The sequence below is a fragment of the Mus caroli genome, unplaced genomic scaffold, assembly GCF_978045245.1.
Source record: "Mus caroli unplaced genomic scaffold, Mus_caroli_1 scaffold_7, whole genome shotgun sequence".
Lineage (NCBI taxonomy): Eukaryota > Metazoa > Chordata > Mammalia > Rodentia > Muridae > Mus > Mus caroli.
The window spans coordinates 26,139,069-26,166,088 of record NW_028227262.1 but is presented as its reverse complement, the minus strand read 5'-3'; the positions used below and the strand labels follow the sequence as shown (position 1 = coordinate 26,166,088).

The 27,020-nt window shown below is 45.1% G+C and overlaps 1 protein-coding gene across 4 annotated transcripts in view; it reads right to left on the bottom strand.

Annotated features, from left to right (window-relative positions):
* Slc2a3 (solute carrier family 2 member 3) overlaps nt 1-27,020 on the bottom strand; it is a 73,863-nt gene that overhangs the window by 11,138 nt on the left and 35,705 nt on the right. For 2 of the 4 annotated variants that reach the window (XM_085839963.1, XM_085839962.1), the window contains exons 3-4: nt 1,380-1,472; nt 823-983 (exon numbers count right to left, since the gene is read on the bottom strand). In XM_085839963.1, the coding sequence (XP_085696089.1) occupies nt 823-983; nt 1,380-1,472 (254 nt within the window). Of the gene's footprint in view, nt 1-815; nt 984-1,379; nt 1,473-3,351; nt 3,606-27,020 lie in introns of those variants that run through there. The other 2 variants (XM_021164170.3, XM_085839964.1) reach the window with 2 other exon arrangements.

Genomic DNA, 27,020 nt, shown 5'->3' with positions numbered 1-27,020 from the left:
GCTTATGTGACTTTGACTCCATTACCAGCCATATCTGGAAGCATATGACCCTTATGACATGGTACTATATCAATCAATGTCTCTTTGGGGAGGGAAATCAAGTTATTTAGCCATCGTTTAATTTTCCACATGGCAAGGGTTGCAGAAAGTTTTTTTTTTTTTTAAAAGGCGTGCGCCACCACGCCCAGCTAAGATTTATTTATTTTTATTATATGTAAGTACACTGTAGCTGTCTTCAGACACTCCAGAAGAGGGAGTCAGATCTCATTACGGATGGTTGTGAGCCACCATGTGGTTGCTGGAATTCAAACTCAGGACCTTCAGAAGAGCAGTCGAGTGCTCTTACCCACTGAGCCATCTCACCAGCCCGAAACTATTTATTTTATAAAATAATGAAAAGACTTCCAAGAAGTCTCCAAAAATTTCAGAAGTAAAAATAACTTCTGGCTGGGTGTCATGGCACCAAGGAAGCAGAGGCAGGTGGCTGGACCTCTGAGTTTGATAGAGGCCAGCCTGGTCTACACAGTTAGCCAGTGACTGCCTTGTGGGTGGGATGGGAGGGAGAAGTAACCTTTGTCCTTAAAAGAAGTTTAAGGAACTCCGTTGCGACCTCACTCTAGCAAAATTAAACCAGCCTGGGAGCTAAAATGGGAACTTCCGCGAGCAAGGTCTCACGCCGCAGCTCTCTAGGCAGGTGGACTAGCTTTCCCCGAGGATAGCCAACACGTTCCCACACAGCGTTATCTCCCTGCCCCGATGTGCTCTGCTGTCTTCCCGGTAACCCGTGCAGGCAGACTCCATGGCCAAGTGTCTGCTCAGTACCTGCCAAAGCGGTTGACAAAGAGTCCAACAGAAAAAGAGCCAATCATGCCACCAACAGAGAAGATGGCCACACATAAGGACCAGAGGGCGGTCAGCAGTCCCTCACTTGGTTGGTCTTCTAACCGCTCTTCCAAAGTGTAGTTAAGAAAGTCCTTTAGGATCTGCACGAAAAAAAATGCACAGTGTGAGGACAGACCATTCAATCTCGACGTGAGTAGTAGGCAAATCCTAGGGTGGCTTCCTTAGAGGCCAGCATCAGGAGGGAGGAAAGGCACGTGCTTTGAAAAGGGCATCACCCTAAACGTCCAGTAGGTGGCAGCACAGATGGTCAAAGGGGCACCCCACCCAGTCACGACTTCCCATGCTTTTAGGAATCCCTAAAGAATAATATAGGAAAAGGATCACAACTCGGTGAGGGGGCAGATCTTGAGGAGCAAAGAGCCTGCCTTAGCTTCTTCCACAGTGTGCTAGCCCTCCCCCACCTTAACCAGGCATCTTAAAGTCCCAGTCCTACTTAAAACTAAGTTTGCAATCCCTTTTCATTTAGGCACACTCACTGTCTCAGGTGCATTGATGACTCCAGTGTTGTAGCCAAACTGGAAAGAGCCGATTGCGGCAACAGTCACGGCGAACACCAGAGATGGGGTCACCTGGAGAGCAGACAAGGGGAAATGCTTACACACTTTGACCAGTGACATTCTTTCCCTTCCCAATGATGCCTGGTTGGAGTCCATCTTAAAGCATTTCTCCTGCCTTTGCGTAGAATGCCAGGATTTCAGGCGCATTTGGAGAGAAAGACCTAAAGAGGAATGAGTCAATTCTCTTGGTCTTGTCTACATAGCTAGTACCAGGCCAGCCAGGCTACACAGTGAGACCCTGTCTCAAAAAACAAAAACAAAACAAAACAAAACAAAAACAACCCGAAAAGCAAAAACAAGACCATTTCACCAGCCGGACTAGGGTGGTGAACAACTGTAATCCCAAAACCCTAGGATCCTGAATTCAAAGTCCGCCTGAACTAAATTTCTCAAAAAGAAAAGGCAACCAAAAACTTCACCAGACAGACAGAGGTATCTCTGACTGCCCTAGGGAACCGTGAATGCAGGGTTGTGGAATATATCAGTGAGTTCATGGCTAGTCCAGGCTTACAGTGAGCTCTTGTCTCAAAACATAAAACATAACAGACCCAAACCCCTCAAAGCTTAGAGGGCAGAACCAGACTCCATGTGGGTCCACCATGCCTCACAGACTATAGAGGCAAGAACAGGAGCAGGAAGGAGCAGCCACACCAGCATGGTGGGTGACCCGTGATGCTTAGCCACCCTCTCTACCCCCAACCCCCCAAGCACCGGGATTAACTGTGTGAATTCCTTTTTCTCCTCTCCTACCACCTGTTTCTACCTCATCTCCCCTCCCCCTCTTTATGGTTTTCTTTGAGACAAGGTTCCACGCTCTGTACTCCGAGCTAACCTCAAGTCAGTTCCTCACTTCTCCTGCTTCAGCCTCTCAAGTCTGGAGTCACAGGTATGAGGCGCTATGCTCAGATTTTTTATTTTTCTTATCTCTAGACTACCCAACCCACCAGCAACATCCTGGGCCCTCTTGAGAGTCTTCCTGTTCTCTAAATATGGTACTACTCTCCACCCAGCTGGCCAGAGCGTCTGCTCATTTAAAACACATTATTAGGAGCCATTTTTAGCAAAGGGGGAATCGGGCAGACATCTCCTCACCTTGCTGGGAAATCACTCAAGTAGGCAGGGACAACTCAAAACTGGAGTCTGAGGCTGACCTATTTGGCCTGCTACAACCTCTTCACCTGTCCTTAAGTTCCTCTTAAGGTCACTCCGGGTGGCAGGCTGGGAGCGTCTAGCAGCGAGCTGACCTTCTCGGCAGCCTCCCAGTCTCTCGGTGGTTAAATGCTGTCCCTTCCAGACGAAGGCCCTTTCCTTGTCGTAAAACCCTCTTTACAGACATCCCCTCTTTTATCCTGTTTTTTTTTTTTCACGTTAATCTTCGTGGTAATGCCCTTTTCCTTACAAATACTGCTTCCTCCCTCCGCCCACACTAACTCCGATACATCCTGCACTCACAACCATAGTAAGGACAATTGGACTTCCCTCCCCACAGTACCGGGAACCCAAGGACCGATGGCAGGGTGCTGAACAGAAAACCCAAGCCAACCCCACGTCCTCTCAAGGTCTAATCCTTTCCCAAGCCTTCCAGCTGACACCGAGACCCCCGCGGCCAAGTCCTACCCTCTTCGCTCTCATCACAGCTGCCTCAAACACACCGGAGAGGCAAAACAGCTTCTTAGGTGACTTTCACGTGCTAAGAAGGTGTCCGAGAGGATCCTCGTCAGGTATGAGATGCCTATAACTCTAACACTAGTATCGAATTGCTGGAGCTGATAAGAAAAGGCCTCCGTCCGGATGGCTCGGTGACTTAGGAGAAACCGGAGCACGGCGATCGGCACCACGACCAACCTCCGTGAGGACCCCAAACAAGCAAATAAAAACAACCAGCTCTTACCTTCGTTGTCCCCATGGTCCCAACCTAGTTCTCAAGTCTTAAGGTAGATTTAGAGGTATCCAGCCAATGTCCTCGGCAGCAAGTGTCCCTCGGGTCCTACAGAAGCCGCTCTCAGAAGGCTTGAGGACTATCACCGAAAGCATCACAACCCGAAGCCCAGCCTACCTATTTATAATCTCTGCAAGGGGTGGAGCCTTCAACCTCCCACCCCCCAATCCTTAACCTGTGACCCCAGGAATTCAGTGACCTCTTATCTGATCTTCACCGCTCCACCCCCAGCCCTTCTCCTTTGCAGGCAATCAACCACAGTCACCCACCCCCTCCTGCTTTTTACCACATCCTCCTCGTGGTTCTTCCCCCCCCCCCCCCAAAGCGCTTCCAAATTCCTTCCCCTTTTCAAGAGCCGACAGCCTTTTTGTTTCACAGAAAAAATACTAAAACAAAGTTTGGAGGGCGGGCAAATTTGAAGGCAGCCGGGATGGGATCAGTCTAAAGATAGGAAAGCAGAGTAGAGCCAGTGCTGCTTTCAGTTGAAAGTCATCCAAGGAGCAGGAAGCAGAGAATTGATAATGCGCTTTCATTATAGGCTGGGTGTACTCCTCTTGCATCCAGGTGTGAAGGCAACCTTGTTGACTTGAGGCTCCAAGTAAAGTACACAGCCCCAATTCCTTACCACAGCATACGCCACCCCACCCATTGTGAATTCTGCCGCTCTCACCTCTGTTTTGAGATTAACAGGATCTAGAAACACAACAAATATCTAACTCAACTTACAGATTTTTTGCTGAGTGCATAGCTCTCAAGCGGGAAGAAAAAATTAAGAGCTGGGGTGGAGGTGTATCTCAGTGGTATAGCACTTGCCTCGGCTCTACGTTAAACCCCCAGAACAATCAGTCTAGGGTAACTGATTCTCACGTAAGAAACGTTTGCTAACATACTATTACCTAGGGATTGTGTGTCTCTCGAAAGACATACTTGAGACAAGTACCTCACTACCACACTGTGCAAGAAACCTAAAAAGTTGGGTACACAATGGAGAGGCCAGCGATGGCCTGCAGGAGGCAGGCAGATTTCAGGTGAGCTCCAGAGTGAAGCAGCTGAGCGCCGTGATAGACGTGTGACACTGAGTCTCTAGGCTCTGACTCCCGGTGCGGGGGAGGGAAGGCGACCCCTCCCCTGAAGAGTGACTTGGTATAGGCTCGAGGAAGGAAAGGCATCTTCACTCCCTAGCTTTCTGGGCAGAGATCTAGCCTGATGGACTGAACTGAAGCAAACCTGGTCCCTTTCTCCTTAAAGGAGGGTCTTTGCCAAATCGGATGCTTGCTGGGAAAACTGAGGTGGAGTGAACCGGACCGGGCAAGAAAATCATCCCCGAGGTTGCACCCCCTTGCTCTCTTCATTTTTCTTTCCTAGAAGCACTGAGTCGGAAGCGCCGTTTAATTACCACGGCAACTGAATCTAGCAGCCAAAGGAATAGTAAAGCCCAAAGGCCAGTGCCGGCCAGTAGAAAGAGAATCCAAGCCACTTGGTGCAACATTCCATTTTCTTGTAGCCACATTAGAAATAATGAAGGTTGTCAAGATGGCTTAGCAGGTAAAGGCACTTGCTACCAAGTCTGGAGACCTGAGTTCCATCCCCACGACCCACACATGGTGTCAGGAGAAAACCAAGTCCACAAAATTGTCCTCTTTTTGTTGGTTTGGTTTGGTTTGGTTTGGAAACAGGGTTTCTCTGTGTAGCCCTGGCTATACTCGAACTTGCTCTGTAGACCAGGTTCCCTTCCAGCCTTCCAGGTGCTGTACAACACTTGGTGCACAGACATACATGTAGGCAAAACACCCATAATACATAAAATATAAAGGTGTTTTTCTTTTTTTCTTTTCTTTAAGGCACTCTGGAGGGTGGAAGTGGGCTAGTCATCTGGTACTATAGATGCTCCGAAGCTGAAGATTAGCTCAGAAACAGGGAAAGTTATGCTTGCAGCAATGTATGTTTTTTAAAGATTACAGCTGGAATTTAGCTGAATTCCCAAGAATCTAAAAAGTGCTAAACAAATTGAGACAAATGCTCTTCGAAGCAGTAGCTCGTCTGATGCTTAAGCCACAAGGCCTCATGCTACTGTGGGCTTAGCAGCAGAGTCCAGGACAGAAGAAAGTCCTTATCTCGAGCAACACAGACCAGCTGCTGAGTAGCTGTTAGAGATTGCCTGGGGTCCTCAGTGCACTGTGGGAGTGCATGTGACCAGTTCCCTGGGGAACTCGGTACATTGTAGGAATTCCTGTGCCGGGTTGGGGTGGGTGTGGGGGTCCTCAGTGCTCTGTGGGAGTGGTTGCCAATTGACTGAAAGTCCAAGTCCCAGTGAGGGTGACCAACCTTGAGGGACAAAGCACTCAACAGCCTCATGGCTGAGATGCAGTAACAACACCTATCTACTACGTGTCCTTAGATTGCTTGAGAGTTCTTCTATCTTTGCTGGATATCAAAGAGGGAGAAGCATGAAGGGGACTTTAATAAAAGTACCCAGTTGGGAGCTAAGAGCAAAGTAGGTGTGCTTAGGAGAGAGGGAACAAGAACAATAGCCTGGGATATCAGTTCCCAAGGCACACACCTGCACAATTGGAGCCTCAATCTGGTCTCCTGCTGTTAGCTTGTTGCGGCTTGTTAGTGTGACAACTAAGCAGAAGGACAAAGGATGCTACAAAAGAGCACTCAAGAATTGAAACTCAGCACAGTGCCACCGGCCTGGAAAAACAGAGCAAGCAGAGCCTTTGTAATGACTGCCCAGACCCCGTGCCTTTACATTTCTATCAGTCCCCACAAACAGCAACCTGCATGGTTTCGTGTGTCTAATTTTAATCTTTCCCTACCAGGTGAGGTGTCCCCATAATTCACTTTAAATCTGAAAACACGGTTTAAAGAAGGAGAAGAAGAAGAAGAAGAAGAAGAAGAAGAAGAAGAAGAAGAAGAAGAAGAAGAAGAAGGAGAAGAAGAAGAAGAAGAAGAAGAAGAAGAAGAAGAAGAAGAAGAAGAAGAAGAAGAAGAAGAAGAAGAAGAAGAAGAAGAAGAAGCCGCCGCCGCCGCCACCCGGGGTGAAGAAAGGAAAAATCTGAGAAATGCCGCTTCTCCTGTTTACACTGCCTTTAAACCATTCATTGCTGCTGCCGGTCCTGAAAACCCGGATTCCAGCCCCCAGCTTCTCATCACTGTGGCAGATCTTGCCTATCCCAAAGTCTCCAGGAACAAATTCCAAAGTAGTGTTGACCCTAAGTTAAAATTCAAAGCACAGCAATCTACTCAGATGTTCAGTGGTGCCTCCTTAAGCCCTGGGTTCAAAGCACCTTTGACTACAAGCACGTGGGCCACAGTTTAAAACATTCCAGCACTGTTAACAACAACAACAAAAAACCTAAAGCACACGCATTAATTTTATTATATTATATTTATCCCATCTGACATGTCCCAAGTTCTCTTCTTCACTTCGCTTTCTTTTTCTCTTTGCAGTACAGGGGATTCAGTCTGGGGCTGACTATACCAGTCTCAGGCCTCAAAGTTCTCATATTAACATCTAACCAACATAAATGACTAATAATCTATTCAGAATCTAATGTGCATCTTACACTTACAGTGCACCTCTGATGGAAGAGTCAATTTTCGGGTATTGAGGTGAAATATCCTTTTTCTTTTTCTTTTTCTTTTTCTTTTTCTTTTCTTTTCTTTTCTTTTCTTTTCTTTTCTTTTCTTTCTTTCTTTCTTTCGTTTTCTTTTCTTTTTTTTTTTTTTGGTTTTTGAGACAGGGTTTCTCTGTGTACCCTTGGCTGTCCTGGAACTAACTCTGTAGACCAGGCTGGCCTCGAACTCAGAAATCCGCCTGTTTCTGTCTCCCAAGAGCCGGGATTAAAGGTGTACACCACCACTGCCCAGCGAAATATCCTTTTTCTTTTCATTTCTTCCCCCCAACTCCCATACATTGGTTACTGAACATAGGTCCTTTTGAATATCCTGAGCTGTATTTTCAGCCTGAAATGCTCTTTTAAAATGAAACTGTAGTTTTGAACTCAGTGACCTGAGTTCAAGCACACACAAACACACCACCCACGTGAGTGTGTCACCCCATAGGTAAATAATTCACTGTGATTGTCATGCTAGGTGAAACCTATAGAGAACACCGAAATCAATCAAGACTGCCCTGGAGTTCTGCACATTTTGCTACTGTATGCCATGGATGGATAAGTGTATTCTCCAAAGATTCCTGTGCTAGAATCCAGGTCCAGCACAGCGATGATAAGGGAAGTAAAACCTTTAAGTTGTAAGGCCTGGGACAGCACACTTTATATGTGTGTGTGTGTGTGTGTGTGTGTGTGTGTGTGTGTGTGTGTGTGTATGTACACACACAGAGGATAACTTTTGGGAGCCTGTTCTCTTCCCTTTCTTCTATGTGACCCCAGGAATTGAACTCTGTTGTCAGACTTGGAAGCAAGTGACTTATTCTCTGAGCCATTTCACAAGCCCCTAAACCTCTTTTCAGGCTCTTTGCAGTCAGGCAGGCATATGCTTTCAATCCTGGCTCTGGGTGGATCAAGGATCAAGAATTCCAGGCTAGCCGGGCGTGGTGGCCTTTTATCCCAGCACTCAGGAGGCAGAGGCAGGCAGATTTCTGAGTTCGAGGCCAGCCTGGTCTACAAAGTGAGTTCCAGGACAGCCAGGGCTATATTGAGAAACCCTGTACAAAAGACAAAAAAAAAAAAAAAAGAATTCCAGGCTACTCCAGTATTTTATTACAGCAACAGAAAATGGATGGATCCGTTAAATAGTGTTCTCATCATCTCTGTGTCCCGTTTTCAATCGGAAATCCAATTCCAGGCCTGCAGAACTCCATGGTCAATAGGAGTCCTTAATGTGCAAGCTTGATGACCTGACTCCCAGGCCTAGAACCCCACCACCCCAAATGCTGGGGATGGCTCTGTGATAAGAGTGCTCGCTGCTCTTGCTGCCAGACTGCAGTCCCAGTCCAGTACACATACAAGGTGGCTCACAGCTGCCTGTAACTAGAGCTCCAGAGCATCCCATAGTTTCTGGTTTCTGCAGGCACCCATGTGTGCACAGCCAGGCAGACACAGATAAACACATACATAAAACTAAATCTAAAGATAAAGAGCCAAACACAGCGGCTCACATCTGCATTCCTAGCACTCCTAAAGTGAGATGGGAAGTGGAGAAGGGGAGGATTGCCTGGAAGCTCAAGAGACAAGGTAGCCCCAAGTGTGTGGAGCAGCAAAGGCAAAGGAGACCCCGCCTTGACAGGGTGGAGAAGAGAAATCTCTCCTGAAGTCATCCTCTGGTGTCCATATGCATACCCATACTCACACATACGATAATAACAAATTAAACAGAACAAACCCAAGCTCCAGCCAAGTGTGGTGGTTCACTGGATTCCCAAGAGCTTGAATGCAGAGGACAAAAACCCAGAGATGAACAGTAGGATGAAGTAAGGAGGTAAGATGCTGAGCCATCCTCACTGGGTCACCATCCCGATGCCCACTGGCACTTGCTGAATACAGGCTTTGAGAAAGGAAGTGAGTCGGGCGGTGGTGGTGGTGCACACCTTTAATTCCAGCACTTGGGAGGCAGAGTTCGGCAGATTTCTGAGTTTGAGGGCAGCCTGGTCTACAAGAGTGAGTTCCAGGACAGCCAGGGCTATACAGAGAAATCTCGAAAAAACAAAAAAAGAAAAAGAGAGTGAAGGCAGTTTTATGGCATTTTGTAGTAGATTTGGTAAAACACTTTGGCTTAATTTCTTTATAATACATGATTTTGTTGTTTGTTTGTTTGTTTTGTTTGTTTGTTTTGAGACAGGGTCTCACTGTGTAGCTCAGATTGGCCTGGCACTCTCAGTGTAAACCAGGTTGACCCAGATCCTGATCTGCATGCCTCTGCTTCTGCCACCGCGCCCTGCAGGAATTGTTTGCTGTACCTGTACTTATCATTTCATCTTTTCCTGTACTTAAGCTGCCCACTGGGATGGTTCTGGAAAGGATCGTACAGGCCACCTCGGCCAGAGTGTTTAACTCAGGAACAATAAGTTCTAATATGCTGACGAGATGGGCAGTGTTTCTGGGTTTTTATTATGCATGTTCCTGGTGGTAATGACTGGTTGACTGGCTGGACACTCATTAAAGCAGTAGGGTTGACACATGGATATATGGATAAACCTTTTGCAGTAAAAATGATTGTGATTTGAGAACAGTTTTAAAGTTTGTAAGAGGGGCTGGAGAGATGGCTCAGCAATTAAGAGCACTGACTGCTCTTCTAGAGGTCCTGAGTTCAATTCCTAGCAACTACATGGTGGCTTACAACCATCTGTAATAATATCTGATACCCTCCTCTTCTGGTGTGTATGAAGACAGCAGTGTACTCATATAAATAAAATAAATAAATCTTAAAGTTTGTAAGAATCTGGCATATGAAAAGCTTTGATGGCTGTTGAATTCCTAGCAGATTGGTGTGATTGGTGCTACAGATAGCAAATCTCCTCTCTCTCTCTCTCTCTCTCTCTCTCTCTCTCTCTCTCTCTCTCTCTCTCACACACACACACACACACACACAATGCAAGCTGGCCTCGAATTCACTATGTAACTGGGTTTACTTTGAACCTCTTGTTTTTACTTCCCAGTTCAGGAATTACAGGTGTGTACCACCACATTCATTGATGATTCTCCTTGTAGTAGGACTTTAAATTTGCCAGCTAGAGGTCTTTTTGTTGTTATCTTGGTATTTCAAATCAACATCTCACTATGTAGCTCTGGCTGTCCTAGAACTCACTCTGTAGACTAGATAGACTCAGAGAGATCTGCCTGCTTCTGCCTCCCAATGCTACCATCAGAGGTGTACGCTAATGCCACTATTACCACCACAGCCATCACCATCTGCCTTATAAATACCTTTTAAAAAGATCAATTTTGTTAGTGAACTTCCCAAAAGACAGATAGTACATTTTAAACTGATCTTCTATCAGACCAGAGATGGTTTAGCAGTCAAGAGCACATTATTCTTGCAGAGGATCTGGGTTTGGTTCCCAGCACCTATATAGTAGCTTAGAACCATCTGTAGACATTTATGTTGTACACATATATACCTGGAGGTAAAAACCCGTGTACATAAAATAAGTAAACTTAAAATTATCATTCCGGCTTATCAAAAAGAGTGAGGCATTTGCACTAGGGTTCTGCCTCCGAGAGCTCGGACTTAGCATGTGTTTAGCTGTAGGTATGACCCCTGGCTCTTTTTTTTTTAAATGGAAAGAAAGGAAGAGAGAGAGAGAGAGAGAGAGAGAGAGAGAGAGAGAGAGGACGAAGAAAGAAAGAAAGAAAGAAAGAAAGAAAGAAAGAAAGAAGGAAGGAAGGAAGGAAGGAAGGAAGGAAGGAAGGAAGAAAGAAAGAAAGAAAGAAAGAAAGAAAGAAAGAAAGAAAGAAAGAAAGAAAGAAAGAAAGAAAGAAAGAAAGAAAGAAAGAAGAAAGAAGAAGAAAGGAAGGAGAGAGGAAGGAAACAAGGGAAACAAGTGGGTTAGGGAAGAAAAAAGTCTGGTCTGGTCAGTGGATACTAATACATTCCTATGTATATGAGTACACTGTAGCTGTCTTCAGACACACCAGAGGAGGATGTGGGATCGATCCCATTACAGATGGATCTGAGCCACCAAGCGGTTGCTGGGAATTGAACTCAGGTCTTCTAGAAGAGCAATCAATGTTCTTAATCACCAAGCCATCTCTCTAGCCTCTAATACATTGTTCCTTATAGAAGTGACTGTTTCAAAGATATAACCAATCTCCCCAAATACTTATTGTACTAGCATCTTTTAATTTTTTTGAGACTGTTTTGCCTACAGACTGATCTCTGATTTACAGAATTTCTGCACAGGCATGTTTCACACTGCACATGGACAATTTTTGGGGATCTCTTTTCTCCTTCCACCTTGCTTTTGAGGAAGGGTCTTTCCTGATATTTCATCGGCTGAATTGTATACTTGAGCTCCTGGGTGAATTTTCCTCTCTGTGCCTCCCATCTGGCTGGAGAAGTGCTGGGATTACAGCCACCACATTCTGCACACTCTGCTTTTTTTTTTTTTTTTTTCTTTCTTTGAGACAGGGTTTTTCTGTATAGCCCTGGCTGTCCTGGAACTCACTTTGTAGACCAGGTTGGCCTCGAACTCAGAAATCCACCTGCCTCTTGAGTGCTGGGATTAAAGGTGTGCACCACCACACCCGGCAACACACTCTGCCTTTTTAAGTGAATGAAAGCAGTCCTCACGTTTGCAAGAAAAGGGCTTTTATTGTTGAACCTTCTTGCCACCCCAAAACCAATCTTGGAAGCATTACCTAAGCAGACAATAAACTTGCTTATTGTTATTTCTTTATCTTTAGGCAAGTCCCCCTTCCCCCATGCCCTCTATGCCCGAATGCCCAGGCTGGCCTGGAACTCATGATGTAATACAAGGTGGCCTTGAACTGGTCATAATGCTTTGGCTTAGCCTCCAGCATGTTGGAATTACAATTGTGAGTTATCATGCTTGGATAACTCTTACGTGGGGTCCTGGATTAAAGCCATGCACACTAAGCAAGCATTCTATGGACTGAAGTACACCTCTAGCCCCTATCTCACATTTTATACACACACACACACACACACACACACATGCTTGCACATGTGCGCGTACACACTCATTCATAGGTGAGTGTGTGTGTACTATATATATATGTAACAGGCTTTGAACTCTTGAACCTTCCACTGCCACCTCCCTACTTCTGTAATTACTAGGCCGATTTTATTTATTTTGAACTTGCTATGGAGCCAAGGGACCTTGAGCTGATCCTCCTGTCCTGTGTACTGGGATTATAGGTGCATCCCACCACGCTCTCAGTTTATTTGATGCTGGAGAGCAGTCACACTCGGAGCTTTGTGATGCCAGGCAGTTGTGCTCACAGCTCAGGGGCGTCCTTAGTCCTCACTGACTGAATTTTTTCCATATGTTCTAATAGGAGTTGGGTGTGTGGAGGTCAGAGGACACTACGTGAGTCTGTTCTCTCCCTTCACCATGTAAGACCAGATCTTCAGTCTCGGTAGCAAATGTCCCTGTCCACCGAGCCATCTGTTCTGGGACTGTGGCTGCATTTTAATAGTTGGCAGGATTAACTGGTTCCACACTGCTGCCTCACTATAACATGCCAAAGTCAGATCTAGCCTCCATATCTCCCGAGAGGACGGTAAGACTGCAGGTGCCTTCAATCCCAGCAGCTGGAATGCAGAGGCAGGTGGATCTCTATGAGTTTAAGGCCAGCCTGGTCTACAGAGTGAATTCCTGGACATCCAGGGCTACACAGAGAAACACTGGAGAGAGAGAGAGAGAGAGAGAGAGAGAGAGAGAGAGAGAGAGAGAGAGAGGAGAGAGAGAGAGAGAGAGAAGAAGAGAGAGAAGATTACACAGACAAAGAGAGATCTGGGAGAAACAAAGGATGGGTGGGCATGTTTATCAAAATGCAAATGCAAAATCCCGGTTACTTTAAAGAACAGTTCATTAGCGGTTTAATCCCTTTCCCTATTGATCCCTTTCTCACTGTGCTCCGAGCTCCAGGAAGTTAGTAGCATGAGAAACCATTGGGTTGGCTATCTAAAGACTCACTCAATTTGTTTTTAAGATTTTAAATGAAGGGAATGTGTGTGTTTGTACCTATGAATGTGAGTGCAGATGTTCATTGAGTCTCCTGGAACTTGAGTTCCATGTGGTGGAGAACCACCTAACATCTTGGGGAGTCACCTAAATCCTGGAGAGCCACCCAACACTCCTCTGTAAGACAGTGCATCAACTTAACCGTGGAACCCAAGCGCATCTATTATTTATCTAACTATTTATTTAATGTGTATGAGTACACTGTAGCTGTCTTCAGACACACCAGAAGAGGGCATCAGATCCCATTACAGATGGTTGTGAGCCACCATGTGGTTGCTGGGATCTGAACTCAGGACTTCTGAAGAGCAGTCAGTGCTCTTAACCACTGAGCCATCTCTCCAGCCTGTGCATCTATTTTTTTTTAAGACAGGAGTTTTGCTATCTAGTCCTAGATAGCATGTAATTTACTATGTATATCAGATCTGGTTTGGCCTTGAAGCCATCCTCCTGCCTCTGCCTTTGTACTGCTGAGATTACAGGTGTTTGCTGACAAATATGGCTTCTCCTAAACTTAGTATCTTTTTTAAATCTTTATTCAATTTTATTTATTTAATTACTTCTTATGCACGTACATGTAGGCCCTGGAGACTGGACTCAGGCCTTAGGCATGGCAGCAGATGCCTTTTCCCTATTGAACACCCACAGGCCCTAGAGTCAGTATGTATACTAAAGGTTATCACGCCATCTGCATAGAGTTACTAGAGTCAGTATGTATACTAAAGGTTACCACGCCATCTGCATAGAGTTACTAGAGTCAGTATGTATACTAAAGGTTACCACGCCATCTGCATAGAGTTACTAGAGTCAGTATGTATACTAAAGGTTATCATGCCCACAGGCCCTAGAGTCAATATGTATACTAAAGGTTACCACGCCATCTGCATAGAGTTACTAGAGTCAGTATGTATACTAAAGGTTATCATGCCCACAGGTCCTAGAGTCAATATGTATACTAAAGGTTACCACGCCATCTGCATAGAGTTACTAGAGTCAGTATGTATACTAAAGGTTATCATGCCCACAGGTCCTAGAGTCAGTATGTATACTAAAGGTTATCATGCCCACAGGCCCTAGAGTCAATATGTATACTAAAGGTTACCACGCCCTCTGCATAGAGTTACTAGAGTCAGTATGTATACTAAAGGTTACCACGCCATCTGCATAGAGTTACTAGAGTCAGTATGTATACTAAAGGTTATCACGCCATCTGCATAGAGTTACTAGAGTCAGTATGTATACTAAAGGTTATCACGCCCTCTGCATAGAGTTACTAGAGTCAGTATGTATACTAAAGGTTACCACGCCATCTGCATAGAGTTACTAGAGTCAGTATGTATACTAAAGGTTATCATGCCCACAGGCCCTAGAGTCAATATGTATACTAAAGGTTATCACGCCATCTGCATAGAGTTACTAGAGTCAGTATGTATACTAAAGGTTACCATGCCATCTGCATAGAGTTACTAGAGTCAGTATGTATACTAAAGGTTATCACGCCATCTGCATAGAGTTACTAGAGTCAGTATGTATACTAAAGGTTATCACGCCATCTGCATAGAGTTACTAGAGTCAGTATGTATACTAAAGGTTATCACGCCATCTGCATAGAGTTACTAGAGTCAGTATGTATACTAAAGGTTATCACGCCATCTGCATAGAGTTACTAGAGTCAGTATGTATACTAAAGGTTACCACGCCATCTGCATAGAGTTACTAGAGTCAGTATGTATACTAAAGGTTATCACGCCCTCTGCATAGAGTTACTAGAGTCAGTATGTATACTAAAGGTTACCACGCCATCTGCATAGAGTTACTAGAGTCAGTATGTATACTAAAGGTTACCACGCCCTCTGCATAGAGTTACTAGAGTCAGTGTGTATACTAAAGGTTATCACGCCATCTGCATAGAGTTACTAGAGTCAGTGTGTATACTAAAGGTTATCACGCCCTCTGCATAGAGTTACTAGAGGATTAAGACAATGCGAGTTAAAAACAAATGAACAGGTATTTGGTCAAACATCACTCTGGCTGTTTCTGTGACACTATTTGGAATGAGATTTGATTTAAATCAGTGGTTTTGAACAGAACTGATTGTTCTCCACAATGGAAAACTCAACTAGGCTTGAAGAAAACCAGAGACTGGTCTTTCTGGAGCAAAAAGGCTTGTACCCGCCAACCTGGACATGTTTTTTTTTTTTTTTTTTTTTTTTTTGCTGGGTTTCCAGCCTGCCCACGCACTGTTTACACAGCAGATGTGCCAGCCCCTAGAACTCACAGAACCTATTGGTCATCAACTCACAGAATCTACTGGTCAGTCTAGAGAATGATAAACTAGTTCCAAGAAGTAGGGTGAGGATTTAGTAAGGGCCTATATGAATCTATGAGTTCAAGAACAGCCAGGCCTACACAGGGAAACCCTATCTCAAAAACAAAACAACAACAACAACAACAACAACAACAAATCCTACAAATGGGCAATGGGAGAACTAAGAAATTCTGTTGTAATATTGGAAAAGCCAAGATTGCCTTGAAGAGACTGTGGGTAAGAATATGAATGTTTAAGGTGACTCTGGGGCTGGAGCGATGGCTCAGTGATTAAAGGCTCTTGTAGCTGACCCTGATGACCTGAGTCTAACTCCTGGGACATACATGGTGAGAGACAAGGGACTCTGATAGCCTAGTTCAAGCCCCATACATACAAACACAGATAAATGTAGTAGTAGTAGTAGTAATAATAATATACACATATTTAATATTTTTGTCTATTTTTAAAAAGATGGTCCTGCCAGATTCTCAGGTAGAAACACTTTGCTAGATATGGACAGAAAAGTGATCTTTGTTTTAAAAAGGAGAAACAAACAAACAAACAAACAAACCTGTCTAAATATGGCTGAAGAGATTTTTTTTTCTCTTCCGTTTTTTTCTCTTCCGTTTTTTTCTCTTTTTTTTTCTTGGCTATGTTTTATTTTCATTAATCATATTACTTATAATATTCCAGGGCAAACTGAAGAATTTGGCAGTCCAGTTGGTCCCCCAGAGATTCACAGGCAGGTAGAGCACCTGGGCTCAGTAGCTTGTGGCTGTGTCCGTCTTGCAGGCTACCCACCCTCTACATCATGCCAGATCTTAGGGATGGGGGTGGGAATCCTCTAGGTGCTTGGGGGATTTCAGTCTTCTTTCCTTATCGGGTTCTCTTGTGACTTTCTTCCTTGTCATTCTCTAGAAACAATTCCTGGTATATTGGCAGACACTGTAACCTCAGAACTTGGGAGATGGGCAGGAGGAGTTTTAGTTTAAGGCCAGCTGGACCACACTTATCCCAAACATTTTTGAAAAGTTTTTTTTTTTTTAAGATTTATTTATTTATTATATGTAAGTACACTATAGCTGTCTTCAGACATCCCAGAAGAGGGCATCAGGTCTCATTACAGGTGGTTGTGAGCCACCATGTGGTTACTGGGGATTTGAACTCAGGACCTTCAGAAGGGCAGTCAATGCTCTTACCCACTGAACCATCTCACCAACTTGAAAAGTTTTTTTTTTTTTTTTTTAAGTTTACAGGTGTATTCATAGACCTGATAAGCCATCAATTTAGCAGAATCCACAAGTAAAATGGGCCACTTTGTGCCAGAAGGAATAGAGAAGGAACAAGATGATGACCTCCGATGTGAGAACCAAAGCTAGCCTGTTGACTATGTCTTCATTCCTCTAAATGAGTTCGTTTGACCCAACTTCTTGACTGGTTGTAGGCAGGAAATATGTTGGGTTATGCTTGCCCCTGGTTGGACTTGATGGAAAATCTGGTGGCCCTGTAGTTTTGTGTTTTATGCCTCTGTAAAACATGACTCCTGGCCATTTCCTGGGAACCTGAGAATGGAGCTGGCCGCAGTCCATCATCCTGGCCAGTATTTAATTAAAGCTTGCTTCAAATTTGGCTCATAATGGTGGAGTTGGTTTTTCTCTGGACCATGTCAGAATTAACATCAAATGTCTGGAATTTTATAGAATGGGACAATAACACCCAAGGATAGACAGTATCCTTCAGGGCCAGACAAAGATGATCTCCAAAGTGATGTACGACCAGTCTTAGCATGCCCACCATAGGCCCACCTGGGCACGCAGGTCCACGGGGCAATGCTTTCTCCTCAGGTGCAGTGGGCCAGCTGCTGTCCAGGACAACAGCAGGGATGCAGCCATCACAGAGAGCGGAGAGTTCTTCTTTTGTTTTGTTTTTGTTTTTTGAAAGTGCTTGGGATTGAACCCAGTACCTCATCCATAGGTCCAATCATCTACCACCGAGCTACATCCCAGCCTCAGAGGGTCATCTTGACTCTTAAGTCTAACAGTACATAACTTTTTTGCCTCTATCATTAAAAGCACAGGCAACTAAATAAAATAAATAAACAAACTCCATTAACCTCAGCGACACTTCCACATCAGCAGGCAAAATCAGCAGCATAAACTAGAGTTTTCAAAATGGAAGAAAATATTTGTAAGTCATATATCTAATAAATGGCTAAAAATCCAGAATAGAAGCTGGAAAGTTGTGATGAATGCTCTCTGTGAGTTCAAGGCCAGCCTGATCTACAGAACAAGTTCCAGGACATTGAGGGCTACCCAGAGAAACCCTATCTCAAAAGCCAAAAAACTAAAAATCCAATAGCCTGATTTCCAAGTGAGGTTCATCCTACCCTCACCCCCCCAAAAAAAAGAAAGAAAAAGGAAAAGAACCCTGGTAACTTTAAATGTTTTCTATTCACACACACACACACACACACACACACACACACACACACACACTAAAAAGTGAGATCAAGTTAGACATGTTAGCCAAAACTAGAATCCCTTGGGAGATGGAAGCAGGAGTTCACAGACAGCCCCTGAGAGACATTCCAAGTTCAAGGCCAGTTTAAGGTACAAAAGACTGTCAAAAAAAAAAAAAAAAAAAAAAGGAAGTTGGGGGATGGTGCTGGAGCATGCTGAGGCACTTAAGCTCTTACAGAACCATGACAGCTCATAACAGTCTGCAACTGTAGCTCCAGAGGATCTGACACTTTCTTCTGGCTTCCAGGAGCACCAGGCTTGCACACCGAGCACACACACACACACAGAGACCAAACACTCATAAACTGCTGGGCATGGTGGGACATGTCTTTGATCCCAGAACTCTGGATGAACTTAAAGTGGTCAGTTTGTTTCACTAGTCAACTTTGTACCACTGACAAATAGTCTAAAATAATCAATCTGTGAGGGAGAAATTGTCATTTTAACTCAAGTGAGAAGAAAAGGAGTTCAAGGTTCAAGACCATCCTGGGCTACCTGAGATCCATTTTTTCTCAAAAACAAAAACAAAAACAAAACAAAACAAGAACAAAAAAATATTAAGTGAATTTTCATGGGTTTTGGCTGTAGGACCTTAGCCCTCATATCTTTGGACCCAAGGGACAATAGTACACTATGGCTAGCAACATATGGCAGTTACCATATATGTATATTGATGCAGGGTCTTATTCTGTAGCCCATGCTGACCTTCAAACTCACCGAGCTGCTCCTTTTAGGCCTCTCAGTGCTGGGATTATAGGGATAGACCACTATGTTCAGCGTGGGCCCAGCTTCATCAACTGTGGGTCACAATCCAACACAGTGTTGTGTAAGTTAGTTGTGTAAGTTTTGCGAAAATGTTGGCAATGATAAAACTTTCTGAATATCCAATGAGTTAAATCAAAATCAACCCCACGGTGTAATGACTCAGAGCACACTCTACCACTGCATCGAGGTTTGCTTGTGATCTTTTGATTTTCCAGACAAGGTCTTATGTATTGTAGCCCAGGGTTTTCCCAATGTGAGCACATTGCCCCACGCCTGCCACTACAGCATTGAATGCCAACAAACTCACCCGGAAACATCTCAGCTCTGAGCCCACTATGTTACACCAGTGCAGGGTTTTTTACATACAAAGTTGTCCCGTCTTATAAATGTAGGTCTAATTACAGAAACCCAAGACTTTTAATGTTTTTCTGCCTTCATTACTTAGCACATATCAAGTCAAGTCTTTGGGTTGGACTAAGTTAGAATATTTGATTTTAAAATCTAACATTAAAGGGGCCAGGAGTATAGCTCAGCCAGTCCTATTCACAAGGCCTTGGGTTTGATCCCCAGCACCACACAAACCTGGAGAAGTGCTAAGGACCCATAATCCCAGAATGAAGGTATAAGGGTGGTGAGTGTGTGTGTGTGTATCTGTGTGTGTGAGCAGGATCAATCAGAGGCTAGCCTGGGCTATAAGTGTCTCTGTTTCAAAAATAAGTAAAAATAAGTTGGGTGGTGGTGGACAGGCCTTTGATCCCAGCAACGGGGAGGCAGAGGCAGGCAGATCACTGAGTTCAAGGCCAACCTGGTCTACAGAGTTCTAAAACAACCAGGACAATAGAGAAACCTTGCCTCAAGATCACTCATAAAAGAACCAGGATTTGAACTCAGATCTTCAGAGAGCTAAGGTCTCCACCTTCCCTCCCTCCAGTCCCTGAACCTCTGCTTCCTTCTTTGAAGGTCAAACGAAACATTGTGAATCTCAGCCTTGGTGCAGAGCAGGGTCTATACCACTTGCTGTAGAGGCTGCTGAAGCAAGCACTCAATTCTTTTTACGGCTGAAGTGCATTGTAGTACATCCGTGTACCTCAGTTTACCCATTTGCCTACATAAGGACATCCTGGTTGCCTCCAATCTTAGAAATTATGAATGCATTGCTACGAGCATCTGTGAACATGTTTTTGTGTATAATTGGCTAATTAGTATTTGAGACGGGCTCTCTGACAAGGCTGGGCTCCAGCTCCCAGGGTAGTTCAAGGTCAACCTTGATCTGATCCTCAATCTCCAACTTCTGAGAGCATGTTGGGTTTCTACTACAAGTCAGACTTGGGGCTCCTTTGTGCATTAGTCTTCTTTTCTTTTTAACATGTGTTAGCATTTGCCTGTGCTATGTGTATGCCTGGTTCCCAGGAGGTCAGAAGAGGGTGTCCAGTCCCTTGGTGTTACAGATGGCTTTGTGTTGCGACCTGGGAGCTGGGAATGAGAATGAGTCCTCTGGAAAAGCAACCAGTGCTCTTACCTGCTGAGCCATCTCCTCATCAGGACCCCTCAACCCCCTTTTTTAGGTTTTGGAAATGAAGACTTACTACGCAGCTCGGGCTGGTTTGGAACTCTGTGAAGAACAGGGTGGCCTAGAACTCAGATAGTTCAGCTTGGATTAAAGGTGGTCACCATGGGGCCTAGCCCCTCAGCTGTGTTTTGCATGCAAATTGCATACTTAGGCCAATAAGGACCACACACTATTATTTGTGGGATGTAAGGATGAGTGTGTGAATTCTGCGTGTGTAGCCAGCCTGTCCTACTGTTCCTGGTATGAATGTCTTTGCTTCTCTATATCGTTGTCCGGTGGCGATGGCATTATCACCAGGGCATCCCTGCTGCCTTGGCTACGGGAAAACAGCTCACGCTGACTCATACCCACCCTTTCAAATAACATAACCACATGCCAGTCTGTGGCCACTTTTCAATGAGATGTGTCATAATTGAAGGGCTGTGTCCTTTGAGCAAGTTTCCTCCCTAATTTTGGTAGAGACTAACTTCTCAGAAAGAAGGCAAAAAAACCAAAAAACAACAACAACAAAAAAACAATCCAAAAACAAACAAACAAAGAGCAAGCCACTCAATGCTCTGAGGCACCATTACTAACATGGATGGAAGTGGTAATTCTATGATGGGCTAGGCTACTACACAAACTGCCAGAAAGTAAATGAAATGCTTTACTTGAGCATAGTCTCAGAGGGGAGAGGGTCACAGTTTCAAATGAAGCTTAGAGGGGCTGCTGAGAACTGCAGGAATCCAGAGAAGGCCCTCTCCCTGAGTCAACAGGGACCACAGTGGAGACCTGCAGTCATTGCCTGTCTCTGCCGGAATCTCAAAGAATGAGCCCTAAGCAAACCAGACAGCTAATTCCTTGCTCAGGTGGGGACACATGGAGAAACCATCCTGTCCCCAGCACTCTGGACATGATGACCCCTTTGAATTTGTGGCCAGTAAATATAAATAATATATATATTTATTAAAAAAAAAACAAAGTTGACATGTGGGGGTAGTGGCACATGCCTTTAATCCCAGAATTTGGGGAGCAGAGGCAGGTGGATCTCTGTGAGTGAGATCAGCCTGGTCTCCAGGACAGCTAGGGCTACACAAAGAAACCTTGGCGCTCTGTAGAGCAGGCTGGCCTCAAACTCAGAGATCCACTCTGCTTCTTGAGTGCATAAAGGCATATGCCACCACACCCAGATTTTATTCATATATGTATTGTCCATGTCATCTTTTGACATGGGTATTCCAGACAAAGTTCATAGGGTCTACACATGTCAGAATGCTTGCCTAGCAAGTTCGAGGTCTTGTATTTGATCTAAGGCACTGATAACACACTGGGTTAGAGAGATGGTTCAGCTGTTAAGATAAGTACTATTTTAGCTGAGAATGTGAGTTAGATTCCCAGCACCTACTTTAGATAGCTCACAAACATATGTTAACTCCAACTTCAGGGATCCAAAGGCCCTGGTCTCCTTCAACAATTCACCTCACCATACACACAGAAAAATAACTCTTTAGCCAGGCACAGTGATGTAACCCTTTAATCCCAGCATTTGGGAGAAGGCAGGTGGATCTCTGTGAGTTCAAGGCCAGTTTGGTCTGCATAGTAAATTCAGGGATCATCAGAGTTACATATGAGAGACCCTGTCTCAAAAAAGCCAAACAAATTTCTTAAAATAATAATAATAACTGAGCTGGTGAGATGGCTCAGCAGTTAAGAGCACTGACTCACTGACTGCTCTTCCAAAGGTCCTGAGTTCAAATCCCAGCAAACACACGGTGGCTCACAACTATCTGTAATGAGATCTGACTCCCTCTTCTGGAGTGTCTGAAGACAGCTACAGTGTACTTACATATAATAATAAATAAATAAATCTTTAAAAAATAGTAATAGTAACTAATAATAAGTAGTAGTAGCAGCAGCAGTACATAGGAACAAGTCAGCTTGAAAGGATTTACAATTTTATCTCAGTCGTTCGAGTACTATTTTATCTCAGTCGTTCGAGTGAGTACTATTTTAGTGTTCTTCTGCTGCTCAATAGGGTGAGCTGTGAAGCAGCAGGGGCAAGCTTCTCTTAAGCTAAACGACTGTGTTTTTCTCACCAAAACCTTCCACAACGTATGCATTGTGCATTGAACAAGTTTGATTTGGGTATGGTGGCACATGCCTTTAATCTAGCAGAGGAAGTCTTATCTCTCTATAATTCAGAGACAACTTGATCTACATAGTAAGTTCCAGGCCAGCCAAGACTCCAAAGTGAGAGTTTGCTTCAAAAACCAAACAAACACAAAACCCTCCACAAATTTTTTGTAGATTGTGTGCCATATAATACGGCAGCCACGGTGCTAGGAATCACTGTCTGATCTGATGCGTTTCTACTGAAGACACTCTTACAAGTGCCATGAACTTTGTGTTGCAGATCAGACTGTTTAATGGATACATCTTTCTCACATGTGACCCAAGCCTCCAATGGAACCAGCCAGTTACAGAAATATTTGGATGAGGCGGGCTCAGAAACCAAAGTATCTCTTCTCTCTTCCCAGCAAGCTAAGCCCCGCCTGCTGACGTCTCACTCTCTTTTTGGGGGGTGGGCTGCGTAATGCAGACGTGCGAAGAGGACCGTTCAGCTGGTCTTCTGAATCTCCGGAGCGACCTGCTCCATCACTCAGTCCTGTCTCTCCCTTAATTCTACTCCCCTCCTGTGGAATTTGTTTTCTTATTATGTTGCCGAGAGATGCAACCATCATCTCCCGGTTGTCCTGGTTTTCTTCATCCTGTTTCTCTGACCTTTTTTTTTTTTTTTTGACACAAATCTGCAAAATCTCATGGGTGTGTAACAAGATCCTGAGCATTTAATGGAATGGTTTATATGCAGACTTATAGAATGACTGTGGAATGATTTTGGAAATGTATGTAAAAAGAAATGTGTGGAATAGTCTCTGCCTTTTGGTGGGTCCTACAATTCTTTTTTTTTTTTCTTTCGAGACAGGGTTTCTCTGTTTAGCCCTGGCTGTCCTACAATTCTTTAAATGTTCAAATGCAGATAAATTCTTTTGCCTACAAGCACATTTTAAATTAGCTTTCAGGTACAGTTGTTGTTTTTTGTTGTTGTTGTTTTTCTCTTTAGTAATGGGCTTGAAAAAGCAGGGTCTTGAACATGACTGGGGAACCTCCCGCAGCAAGGTATCTCCTAAGATCTTTTTTCATTGATGTTTTTGTGCGTGTTTGAGACAGGGTCTCATGTAACCCTGGCTAGCCTGGAACCCCCAGAGATCCACCCGCTTCTGCCTGCCCGGTGCTAAGGTTGAAGGCACCTTTATAAAGGACCAACACCACCCTGACTAACCTTTTTTAATTTTTAATTTTTTTTTTAAGACAAGGTCTCAAGTAGTTCAGGATGACCTTAAACTCACTCCGTAGCCAAGGCTACCCCAGGCTCATGACAACATCGTAATTCTCCCAGCTCAGCCTCCTGAAAGGTGGGATTACAGAAGTGCATCACCAGGCCAGACTTCCTATTGTCTTTTACTTTTGAAATGGGGTCCCACTGTGTTCCCTAGGCAGGTTTTGAACTGCTATTCTAAGTCTCCTCATAGCTGGGATTACAGACCAGCTGGAGGATAACTTTTAAATCCAATGTTATCACAATTATAGCTAAGTGGCTGCTTCAATCTAGTTTTTCCTTGTTAGTGTTTTATTGAGACAGGTCTGGAACCATTTAGACCAGGCTGGCCTCAAACTTGTAGATCTGCCTGTCTCTGCCTCCCAAGGGCTGGGATTAAAGATTTGAGCACCAGTGTTTTCTTTACAAAGTTCATAGGAAAGAAATGGTCTATTCAATCCCATGCCCTGACCAATGGCTCTCTAATTAGACCTTACCTTGATACTTTCTGGTCAACACCCTTTCATATGAAGGCTTGTTGTGTTTGTTTGTTTTTAAGAAGGTTCTCATATTGCCCAGAGTGGCCTAGAACTAGACAAGTAGTTTAGGACGGCCTTGAACTCCTTTCTGATCCTCCTAGTTCTACCTCCCTGGCAATGGGATTACAGGCATGAGCACCACACCCAGTTTAATGAGTTCTATTTACTAACAGACACCAACAGATCACAGCAAGAGAGAAGTGTCTTAGCTAGGGTTGTTTGTGCTATAATAAAACACCAGGACCAAGCAGGGCGGTGGTGGCGCACGCCTTTAATCCCAGCCAGCACTCGGGAGGCAGAAGCAGGTGGATTTCTGAATTCGAGGCCAGCCTGGTCTACAAAGTGAGTTCCAGGACAGCCAGGGCTATACAGAGAAACCCTGTCTCAACACCCCCCCCCAAACCCAACCAAACAAACAAACAACCCCCCCCAAAACCCCCAAAACCCCAGGACCAAAGCAAATGGAGAAAAGAGGTTTCTGTGGGCCATTCCCACCTCAGTGCTGAAGTCACATTTGAACACTAGTAGTTATCAGCTATCCAGGTCTCTCACCGTGACATTATCTGTGTATGTAACGTAGTTTGATCATGCTCCTCACTGTTACCCTCTCTTGACCCCTCCCACTCCCACAGGAAGCACAGTCCAATGCAAGGGATCTGGAGGCTGCAGATAAACAGCTGATGCCGCGTTCCAGGAAAGGAGCCACCCCCCCTGGTACTCAGTGAGGGCCCTATTCCCAGGCTGTTTGGAGAGCCTCTCAGGTCAGAGGAGATGGAGGGGCCACAGAGAGCCTCCAGTGAGGCAACAAGGCTCTTGGGACACTGTGGTCCACAAACCCTAAAACACTTACATAATCTGACCCTTTGCAGTAAAAGTTACCAACTCCCGAGTTTTACCGTAGATGAGGCAAATGAAATGGGACCTTAAAGCTGTGAGATCACAGCCATGGGCTGGGGTCAGAGGAAGGAAGGAGGCACTGTCTGTGGTAGCAGAGGCTGGAGACAAAGAACATGCCTCTTGAGCTGGGAAACTCTGAGGACTTCCTGTGAAGAAATGAAAAAATGGTCCAGCCAAGACTGACGACCGACCGTACTCATCGGGAAAGTCTTTCTCAGTCTCTCTCTCTCAATACCTTTCATTTCATGTAACAGGAAACAACGGGAGCACCACCGTGAGAGTGCCCTACTTAAGGGCACTGGGCCTAGAGGCTGGTTTTCCAGGTTCCCCCGGGCCTGCAGGCTGCTTTGGTTTTTACTGGAGAGTAAGCACAGAGAGGGAGTCACTTTGAGTATACTGCTGTCATCCATGTCATTAGTGAGGGAAAAACTGGGACTGGAGGAAAGGTGGCTGAAGATTAGTTGATGGGTTGTCCTTAGGTTTTCTCTACACCTACCTTAGTCATTTTTTGTGAACTCTCCTCCCACCCCCCACCCCCCACGCGCTTAAAAGGTAGCAAACAGTCTGCATAGACCCACCAAAGACCAATGTAGGGAGATAACTGTTGAGCATGGGCCAAGGCCATTGCACAGACTCGGCAGGGAGTTCCTCATTTTCTCATGGGTAATATTCCCTTTTCAGGCTAGAGAAGTGAGGGGCAGAGACTGAAGCAGCTAGGTTAAACATCCCAGCTCAAGATGTGTTTAAAGGATAACATGCTTAGATTTTTCTAATGCCAGCTTACAACATATCAGATTATGTCCCGCGACTGGTGTTATGAAGAACATGTCTATCCAAAGTCCTAAAATGTCATTAAGGGCTAAATGCATGCAAGCAGCCTTCATGCGCTTCCTTGGTTTGGGGCACAGAGAAAGGTAGAGTACGGCGGATGTTAGAACGGCGAGGCAGGCACCAGAAAGCCCTTATTTCTACTTTCTTCTGCTTATTTCCACCCCGACGCACGCCTAAATAGCAAGCAGCACAAAATGTATAGCCCTAATTTGCAGGGCTGTTGTTCTTTTCCATCGGTCGTCGATCGTGCCACAGTGGCGCAGTTCGCTGCGGATGGTGCAGGGTGACCCAACGCTCTGCGCATGCTCACACACATCTGCTCCTTCCCAGGCCCACCCTTTCCTTCTTCCTGGTGGTCTGCAGCCCACCCTACCTTTTACTTATAAATTCACCCTCCGCCCTTCCCGGTCCGTTTCTTTCTTTTTAATACCCCCACCCCCGCCTCCTCCGGACAATTCAACCAAAAATGCCAAGGGAACGTGAGGACCAAGGGAAGGAGCGGAACACTGCAGGATGCGCGAATGAGTCAGCGAGCTGGGGAGGCAGGTCCAAGCGACTCAGGGACCGCGGGGGCTGCCGGGCGCCGTGCCAATACGCACGTCCCTTCTGCCGGGCGGGGTCGGCCAGCGCCCACCGGATGGGGCTGAGAAAGTGCAGTTGTCAGGAATCCGAGGCATCTCTGTGGAGCAGCAGGTTACGCCAGAATCCGCCTCGAGGGCGATGGCGAATGCCCCACCTGCTCATTATCAGCGCCCCGCAGGACAGTCTTCCCACCTGTCCATCTACTTTGCCGCAGGCCATTCGGCTTCGTCGTGCACACCACGTCTCTCATGTTTCCCACGCTGCCTGCTTCTTTTTATTTCAGTCAGCTTCATTTATACTACGCGTGCAAAAGCGTTCACCCATTCCAGCTGTTCGGGTAGATGACTAATTTTTGATGCCTGCAGTCTCCTGTCTCCGTGCCACCCCAACTGCAATCATCAGCATGCAAATTTACTCTTAGAACATTCTCCTGCCGCACGCTCTCACTGAGGTTACCCGGTCATTGTTCGGTGGCATTCGAGCGACCATAGGCTTTTGTAACGGACCCAGCAGGAGGAGATAATCTGGGAGAGACACCAGCTCCTCCCCTTAGCTATCAACCTATTCAAACAATGGACCAAAGAA